This window comes from Indicator indicator, chromosome 5 (assembly GCF_027791375.1).
Source record: "Indicator indicator isolate 239-I01 chromosome 5, UM_Iind_1.1, whole genome shotgun sequence".
In the NCBI taxonomy this organism is placed as follows: domain Eukaryota; kingdom Metazoa; phylum Chordata; class Aves; order Piciformes; family Indicatoridae; genus Indicator; species Indicator indicator.
In genome coordinates this window covers 883,446-893,096 of record NC_072014.1, presented here as the reverse complement: position 1 = coordinate 893,096, position 9,651 = coordinate 883,446, and the positions used below count along the sequence as shown (strand labels likewise).

The following is a 9,651-nucleotide window of genomic DNA, read 5'->3' as shown; positions in this document are numbered from 1 at the left end:
ATGATCTTCTCTTGAAAGCTTTCTCTCTCAGAGAGCACAGGGAGCAGGCAGGTCCCTGGAGAGCCTGAGAGGTGAAAAGATAAACAAGAGGCACAGGATGGGCAGGCAAACAAGGTGCAAATCGAAGTGCCTCCTTTGCTGATGGCTTGTTTCCAAAGAAGATCAAGAGGAAAGGATTAAAGGAAGTAATTTTCAATCTTAAGCACAGTCTTACCATGATAAAAAGGGGCAGTAAGAACAGCTGAAAGACACTCAGCCTCTGAGAGATGTGTTGGCTGAAGGAGCTGCAGCGTTTTCCATATTTGTCTGCTTTATTTTTAACCACCCAGAGCCTTTGCTTGATCAACACTTCCTTGTAAAAAAGAAGGAAGCAGAGGAGGAGTGAGGGGCTGTGAGGAGAGAGGCAAACGAGGTTGGAAATTGATGATCTTCCCAGCCAGGAAAGTCAAAATTCCTACTTGAAACTAAATCCTCCTGGAGCACTACGCAGGCATGAGGGGAACGGGGAGGGAAAGGAAGAAAGAAGATCTCTTGCTTAAGCAGACCTGAACTTCTGATGAGAAAAACTAGTGAGAGTTGCATGTCAGAGGCAGGTCTGCAACTGTGTTTGTCCCATTCCCTCCTCTTTTGCCCCCAATAAACCAAAACACAGGGGAGGTGGCTTGGATAGTTTTAAGAGGTAGGGGGGGGAGATGCCACCCAACTCCCTTGATCTTCTGCAGCCCTGAACTCTTACATTCCATTTATAGCTCGAGCTGGAATGACACCCCCCTTGATTAGCAAGCTGTCCAATCCAGCTGCATGTGTCAGGACTGTATGAGGCACTAAGTGAAATATATATGTGCCCTGAAGAGTCTAGCACATCGGGGCCAGCGCCGGGGCACAGCCTCTAGCTCATTCTGACCACTGCTCCTCTCCCAGCAAGCACTCCTGAGGAGGTGGCTTGGTTACTTTCTTTTTTTTTCTTAAGGTTTCTTTGGGGTGTTTTTGGTTTTGGTTTTTTTTTTTGGGGGGGGGGTGGGGATACCTTGACTTTGAAGTCAAAGCAACACACAATGGCACCAAAGAAGGACGTAAAGAAGCCAGCAGCAGCTGCAGCGCCAGCACCGGCGCCAGCGCCTGCGCCTGCCCCAGCTAAGCCCAAAGAACCTGCAATCGATCTCAAGAGCATCAAGGTAAAGGGATGGGTGTGGGCTGAGCGTGGACAAAGGCAGCTGAGACCAGCAGGGAAATGCTGCTTGTGCTTGGTTCCCCTGCGGGGACTGCAGTGAAATGAATGAGTGGCCTCAGGTGATGGATGTGCTGACCTGCCTGAGCTTGCTTTGGTGGTTTGAGTAGCTGGAGGGGTTAATACGGCATGACACATGGCTTAACCTGACAGGGAAGCCTGGGGATTTCAAAAGTGGTTTGGAGTGTGGCCCTTAGAATCTGTTGGCAGAGCAGCAGCACTCTGAGATGTTTGATAAAGCTGAATTTAAAGGGGGGGAAAAATACAAAAGAGTGAGAAGAAGAAAACAAGCCCAAAAGTAGGTCCATGAGGAGTGGAAAGGTTTACTGACACTTGACATGCAATGCACCCTGCTGAAACCCACCCTCAGTTTGCAGTTCCCCCTCAAATTCCTTCCCACCTGCTGAGCCTTGGGTGATGTGTCCTGAGAGCAGCAGGGCTTACTTTGAACAGCAGAAAGGAAAGAGAGTTGGGAACAAAAAAGGGCTGGGTCAGCTCCATCTGTGGTCTTCATATTGGTGCTGCACAGCAAACCCTGAGCAAGACCACCAGCTGGAAAGCCATGGATGGAGCACTGCCAGCTCTTTGCTATCACCTTTACATATTTGCTCAACATGTGCAATGTGCTGCAAATTGAAAGCAAGCCAGAGGAGGAAGAGCCTTGTGGGGTTTCCCTCTGACTGCACTTCCATCCCAACATCTCATACTGGCTGTGGGCTTTGTGTGCTAACCAACATCATGGATCCTTGCCTGGACCCTTCAGAGCAAACTCTCCCATCTGGGAAATTCTTTACCTAGGAAAGAAAAGAGGGAGGTCAAGTGGCTAAAGGGATGAAGAGACAGAGCAGTTTCTCAGAGTAGGACTATAAATAGTTATTCTCCACCTACCTGGCAAGCTGATTGGTCCTAAGAGCAATTTGCTTGGTTCTGCATAAGGAATCGTGCCTATTATGGAGAAAAGAAGGGCTACAAAGACTCCTAATAGGACCTCTTCTTTTTCATCTCATGATAAATTCTGTTCCAGGTATCTCAATACCTAGAGTCCCAAGATTGGGACCTGCTTGAAGCTTACTTCAATTTTCACACTCATTACTCAGCCTTTTTCTGAGGCAGTGCAGCATCTTCTCTTAAGGCTGAAGCTGAACCCCCTGAAACATGAGGAAAGAAGGGGGAGGGGGGGAAATAAAGGCCATTGTTAAATGCTTTGAGTGATCATAGTCCAGGCTGCACAAAGAGGCCACTGCTGTGGAGCATACTGTCTGAAAATGAGCTCAGACCTCCTATTTCACACATCTCCAGAGATGAAGGGCAGTGCAAGCTGGATTCCCTACTGAATAATTTCATGTAGTTGGATAGCTTTCTGTGTCCAGCTCATTAGGAGGAAATAGAATTTTCAGCTCCAGTGAGTGTAGCTAATCTACCTTTGCATAAATATACTTTAACTAATACATTAGCAGCTGAAAAATCTGAAGCATCCTCTGCAGCTTCACTCCTTTAGCCAGGCAGCTCTCTGTAATGGCAGGAAACCTATGTAGTGGGAGCAGAGAGAGAGAACACTCCAGGTGTTGTCCTATTCAAACTGGTATGAGAAGAGTCTATCCCTAAATTCTCTCTCTTTTGAAAGAGAACAGCAACTGAAACATTCCCCTCTGTCAGTGGGGGAGCAAAACCTGGGCTGGTTAGTAAAGGCAAGACTGTTCTCATGTAGCACTAATGGCAGCAGGTCAGCATGATTGTTCCTACTGGCAAATAAGGGAAGAGTGCAGGCCAAGAGCAGAGTGCTGGAGGTTGCAATGTGGGGGGTGGCACAGCCCCCTGCCCTGCATGCTTATTGCTAGCCTGGTATCTTCCCACAGCTCTCTCTTCCACTCTTGGTCATGCCCTTACCAGGCAAGGAGGAAGGTGGACAGAGCTCACCACAGCAAGGGAGCCTGCTGCCTGAGGCTGCAGAGTGGTGCAGAAACCCATACTGCTTGCAAGGGTGACACAAATCCCCTCTGTGCCTGAGCTTACCTGGGGTGGGTTGAGAATTCCTCCCCCAACATAACATTTGCAAGGCTGACACAAATCCCCTCTGTGCCTGCACTTACCTGTGGTGGGTTGAGAACTCGCCCTCAATATAACATTTGCCAGAGCAGCTCAGTTGGAAGGGAATGAAGCTGTATTTACAAGCCAAACCTACAATCTGAAGTATGGGATACAATGAATGTGTACAAAATATACAACATCTGATATTTGCAGGTATTTCCAATTAATAAACAATACAAGAAACTCCCCCTGGACAAAACCAGGGGAGCAGCAACAGCTTCTCCCTTCCCTACACCCACCCCCCCACCCCTTGCTCCCCTCTAGACAAAAAGGGAGAAGAGAAAGACTAGAGAAGTTGTTGTTAATACCAGGCAGAACAAAGCAGTGCAGCCAAGGGCAGGCAGAATCCAGTTAAGTCTCTCCCAGAGTGAAGAAGGAAAAAAGAGAAAAATTGGTTTTGTACAACTAGTTTAAGTCTCTTATCTCTCCAATGGGATTGGTTAGACCTTATCATTAGTTCCCTTTTTACACCCAACAGTGATTTATTTACATTCTACCACTCTCTGTTCAAGATCTGTGGAAAATTTGAATGGTACAGCCTAAAACTACCACAAGATCCCCCCCCAACACAAAATTCTCCAGGCCAGCTCAGTGGAAGTGAATGAAGCTGTTTTTAATAGCAAAAATTACAATCTAAAGTATGAGATGCAATGAATATGCACAAAACATACAACATCCAAGATTTACAGGTATTTACCAGTTACAAAGAGCACAAGAACCCCCCTGGACAAACCAGGGAGCTACTGATAGCTTCCCTCTGTGTTCCCATCCCCCCACTCTGTACATGATAAAGGAGAGAGAAGAGCAGAGAGTTGTTTGTTAACACTCAGCCACAGCAAAGCAATGCAGCCAAGGTCAGCAAAGCCAGCAGGAGCCAGAGCTGGTACCTGCTAGAGTGAAGGAAGCAAAAAGAGAGGAAGTTAATGTCCACAACTAGCTTTTGTGTTTGTTATCCGCCCAATGGCGTTATTTAGAGCTTAGCATTATTTCCCTTTTCACACCTAGTGGTGATTTATTTACATTCTACCACTCTGTTCAAGATCTGTGGAAAATGTTCTAGGTACAGCCTAAAAACCACCATATTACCCCTTTCACCTGAGGGCCTCACATGGGTCAAGGGCTATGTCAGGTAGACTGTGGCACCTCAGTACTGGGCACTTTGAGGAGGTACCACGAAGCACTACACTGCCTTGAAGCAGGGGCAGGGATTCCACAACCTCCCAAGGTCTCAATCAGCCAGGATGGTTTTTCACCCTTGGAGAGTTCAGGCAGTGAAGGAAATCAGTGTGTCCTTATAAGTGACTTGCCTGGGAGATGTGGCAGAATCAGGAAGCCAAATTCTAGGAGCCTTAGCCCAGTCCCTTAATTAATTAATCCCTCCAACCACCAAACCTCAGCATGAAAAAGACACAGCACTGTTTCCAGCAAAGCTCTGGAGCCAAAGAGCACTCAACAACTAACCTTTTGCCCAGGAACAGTGAACAACCCTGTCCTGGGGCTCTTTGCACTGATTTATCAGGTGTGGAGCTAAAGCCTCCAGCACTTTGGAAGGAGAGCATCAAGTGGGCTCTCCAGGGAGACCAGCAGCCACCCAGAGCTTGCTGCTGAGGAGGTGGCTGGGAGCACCAAGAAGCAGCAGCACCATGGCCTGGGGAGTCCCACAGCAGGCAAACCCACAGAAAGGCTCTCTTGGCTTTCACAAAGAGGCATCCAAGCCCCTCCTAACTGCTCACAACTGGAGTGGGTAAGGGTAGAGCTGCCTAATGAGGGTTCCCAGCAGCCAAAGAAGTCATGTTTGGCAGTGCTCCTCCTTTAAAACTGGCACCAGAGAGCAGAGTATTTCCCAAAGCAAGCAAGCTGGGGGTCTGCCAGCGTGGGTAGGGACTGTTGTGGTGTTATCCCTCCCCTCAGATGCCCTGCTTGGCCCAGCTTCAGGGAATCTGTTGTCTGAGCCTCAGGAGGTGCACTCTTTGAAACTCAGATTTATCTCCCCTCTCTGAAGAGGTCTCAGAAGCTGGGGTCTTATAAATGCAGGCACCCCAGGTACTGCCTGTTACCATCAGAAGTTGTGACAGGCCTTTCACCATTTGCTGTTCTCTTCTCTCCCCCACTTCCAATTGACCCAATTAAAGCAAATATTTGATGGTTTGCTAATACCAATAGCAGCTGGTAGGGGATTTCCTATTTTTGAGCACCATCTATTGACTCTAAAACTGAGTAACAGGAACATCAAAGCTGCTAAAGGCTCAGATCAGTCCAACTCAGGCTCTTTCTCAGCTCCCCTTAGTTTATAGTACAACCACCACAGGAAGAGAGCCAAGGGAGGGAGGAAGAATGAGTTTTGAAATGGAAATGTGAAGGCCCTTTCACCCCTATTCAGGAAACACCACCAAAATGTTGCACAAACCTTTCCAGACTGAGCTCCTCTTTCCAGTTTGCCTTATTACATGGATTTGAACAATGAGGACAAAGGTTGAAAGGTGAAATTGCAAGTGAGAAGAGAGCAGGGGGATGGCTTCATCTTACCAGCAGAAAGTAGCCATGGTCAAAGGAAAAAATGACCCCAGGAGTGGTCATTAACAGAATTCCTCCTCCCAAGAATTCTGTAGTTGAATCTCTGGCCAAGGACACTTCTAAAGAGATGTTTGCTGCTTCAGCTTCCTTCTCCCACATGGAGTTAGTGAACAGTGCTACCACAGGTCTGCCTCTGTGACAGCTGAGATGAGACATTGATGGTGAGCAACATCTCAGGCTTGGTTTGGCAGGTGAGGCAGTGTGCAGTGATGGACTTCACAGTGCCCGCATCAGTTGAGCTCACCTCTGTCACCACCTGGCAGCCTGTGTTGGTTTTTCACTGGAAACATCAGAGCCCTTCCCAGCACAGGCAGCCAGCCCTTGGGCTGAGACCAGCCCCATAGCATTAACTGGGACCTTTTGGGAGTGCAGTGCTCTGCAGGTGATGATCAGAACATGTAGCACCCTGAGGGGTTTCACACCTATGGTGGGTTGAAATTATCCTTCCCCAACCGAGTTGAGAGAACTACCCCCAAAATGAAATTGCCACACTCCTTCAGTTTGGCAGGGAAGGAAATGAAGCCACTCTGATCTAGGGGACCTGGTCCTGTCCTCTTCTCCCTCCCTCCCTCTTTCCTTCCCTCCTTCCTTTCTTCCTTCCTTCTGAGTTCCTAGTTCCAAATTCCTTCCTTCCAAATTCCTTCCTTCCAAGTTCCTTCCTTCTGAGTTCCATCCTTCCTTCCTTCCGAGTTCCTTCCTTCCAAATTCCTTCCTTCCTCCTCCCTTCCTTCCAAGTTCCTTCCTCCTTCCTTTTTTCCTTCCTCCTTCCTTTTTCCTTCCTCCTTCCTTCCTTCCTCCTTCCTTCCTTCCTCCTTCCTTCTTCCTCCTTCATTCCTTCCTCCTTCCTTCCGTCTTTCCTCCTTCCTTCCTTCTTTCCTCCTTCCTTCCTTCTTTCCTCCTTCCTTCCTTCCTTCTTTCCTCCTACCTTCCTTCCTTCTTTCCGACTTCCTTCCTTCCGACTTCCTTCCTTCCAACTTCCTTCCTTCTGACTTCCTTCCAACTTCCTTCTGACTTCCTTCCTTCCAAATTCCTTCCCTCCTTATTCCTTCCTTCCTTCCAAATTCCTTCTAACTTCCTTCCTTCCAAATCCCTTCCTTCCTTCTTCCTTCCTTCTTCCTTCCTTCTTCCTTCCTTCCTTCTTCCTTCCTTCCTTCTTCCTTCCTTCCAAATTCATTTCCTTCTTTCTTCCTTCCAAATTCCTTCCTTCTGAATCCATTCCTTCCAAATTCCTTCCTTCCTTCCAAATTCCTTCCTTCCAAGTTCCTTCCTTCTGAATTCCTTCCTTCCAAATTCCTTCCTTCCGAATTCCTTTCCTTCTTCCTTCCTTTCAAATTCCTTCCTTCTGAATTCCTTTCCTTCTTCCTTCCTTCCAAATTCCTTCCTTCCTTCCAAATTCCTTCCTTTCAAATTCCTTCCTTTCAAATTCCTTCCTTCTGAATTCCTTTCCTTCTTCCTTCCTTCCAAATTCCTCCTTCCAAATTCCTTCCTTCCAAATTCCTTCCTTCCTTTCGAGTTCCTTCCGAGTTCCTTCCGAGTTCCTTCCTTCGTTCCGAGTTCCTTCCAAGTTCCTTCCTTCCTTCCAACACAGTAGTCAAAACAGAGATTCCCCTGGCAAGGCCACAGAAGAAAGAGAGGAAAGCTGCAAGCAGAAGCGACAGAAGCAGCAAAGAGAGCAGAGAGAACTGTTTGTGCCTCTGCTCTATATTCCATTAGCAAGCCAATGAATTCTACAGACCTTTGCATTATTTTCCTTTTGCATCCAATGGTCATTCATTTTACTTTCAGTCTTTGCAGTCAGGGACTAGGCTGAAGTTCCCCCTTCAAACTGTAACACCACCTGAGTACCCTCTCTGAGGAGAAACTTGCGTGCTTGCAAGGATCCATGGTGTAAGCCTTGGCACACAAAGCTTTCCATGTTGCTCTTTTCCAGACTGAAATCCCAGGACACCAATCAGGCCATGCCCAACTGCAGGCAAGCTACCTATGGCTTTATGGGGAAAATAACTGAACATCACCAGCTAGGAAGGACTTGGGAAAATATTTTAACATTTTCAGCTGTAAAGGACTTGGGAAAATAATTTAACATCATCAGCTAGGAAGGGCTTGGAAAAATAATTTAACATCAGCAGCTAGGATGGACTTGGGAAAATAATTTAATATTACCAGATAGGAAGGACTTGGGAAAATAATTTAACATTACCATCTACACAGGATTTGGGAAAATAATTTAACATCAGCAGCTAGGATGGACTTGGAAAAATAATTTAATATTATCAGCTAGGAAGGGCTTGGGAAAATAATTTAACATTTTCAGCTGCAAAGGAGTCGGGAAAATAATTTAACATCATCAGCCAGGAAGGACTTGGAAAAATAATTTATCATTATCAACTACAGTGGACTTGGGAAAATAATTCTACATTGCTGGCTAGGAGCTTGCTAAGGCTGTGGGTAACTGTGTGATGCATGCCAAAGCTTGGTGCATGGGAGCATTTGGGTTTTTACCTACAGAGCTCTGAAGGCAATGCAAAGTGTTCCTTCAAGTGTCCTTAATCCTGATTACATTCACTACTCAAGTAGGTCATCTCTGACCAGGCATTACTTTGGATGCAACCAGAGAGAGAGAGAAAAACTCACTTAAAATGCACTGAGAGAAAGCTTCTGGGCTGGAGGGCAAGCAGGGCTGCAGATGTCATCTGAAGCACTCAGAGAACTGTGAAAGATGCAGACAAAGTCCATGTGGAGCTGTGGGGGGAGAACAGAAATGCTGACAGTAGCTTTGCTCCCACTGCTGAGGGAGCTTCTTTCTTGGGAACTGGAGAGCTTCTGCCTGAAAGCTTTGGCACAGGTCTTCAGCTTCTGTCTCATCCAGCTCCAGGGATGACTCCAGAATTTAGAGGGATGAACTCCAAATTCACTGTGGCTGATACCCCAGCTGGACAAGGTCACCAGTCCCAACAGCTCTTGTGGGTACGAAGGGGACAAGTGCAAATATCACTTGGCCTTAAGAGATGTAGAGGTGCCCATCTGACACCATCCAGACCAGCTTCCTGTCACCACTTTGAGATACAGAACCATTTGGGATCCACCTCAGCAGAGAAACCTCAGCCAAATCCCCTGCCCCAGTGGACCCCAGCACTGATGTTAGACCCACAACAGTGCAGGTTTATAAACCACTGGTATGGCAGCATATGGCATAGAGGAAGGACATGGACCCCATGGAGCAGGTCCAGAGGAGGGCCACAAAAATGCTCAGAAGGTTGGAGCAGCTCTGCTACAAGGACAGGCTACAAGCTGGGGGTGTTCAGCCTGGAGAAGAGAAGGCTCCAGGGAGACCTAAGAGCAACCTGCCAGGACCTGAAGGGGACTGCAAGAAGGCTGCAGAGAGACTGTTTGCAAAGGCCTGCAGGGACAGGAGCAGGGACAATGGCTTCAAAGTAGAGCAGAGCAGACTGAGATTGGATGTGAGGAACAAGTTGAGGGTGGTGGAACACAGGAACAGGTTGCCCAGGGAGGTGGTTGAGGCTCCATCCCTGGAGATATTGAAGGTGAGGCTGGGCAGGGCTGTGGGCAACCTGATCTAGTTGGGGATGTCCCTGCTGAGTACAGAGGGGCTTGGACTGGATGAGCTTAGGAGGTCCCACCCTGGGGTCCCAGCCTGGGGTCCCAGACTGGACCATTCTATGCTTCCATGAACAATTATTTGGGAAATAATGATCTTTTAATTTTTTTTAATAAGATTCTTTTTAGCCATTCACAGCTTC

General features: G+C 47.4%; 1 protein-coding gene across 1 annotated transcript in view; it reads left to right on the top strand.

The window, feature by feature from the left end:
* The first annotated feature begins 862 nt into the window (after positions 1–862).
* The window catches only part of MYL1 (myosin light chain 1), a 31,452-nt gene continuing 22,663 nt past the window's right edge, over positions 863–9,651 (top strand). Inside the window, exon 1 of the mRNA XM_054381483.1 lies at positions 863–1,175. Within this exon, the coding sequence (XP_054237458.1) occupies positions 1,056–1,175 (120 nt within the window). The 5' untranslated portion in view covers positions 863–1,055. The remainder of the gene's footprint in view (positions 1,176–9,651) is intronic.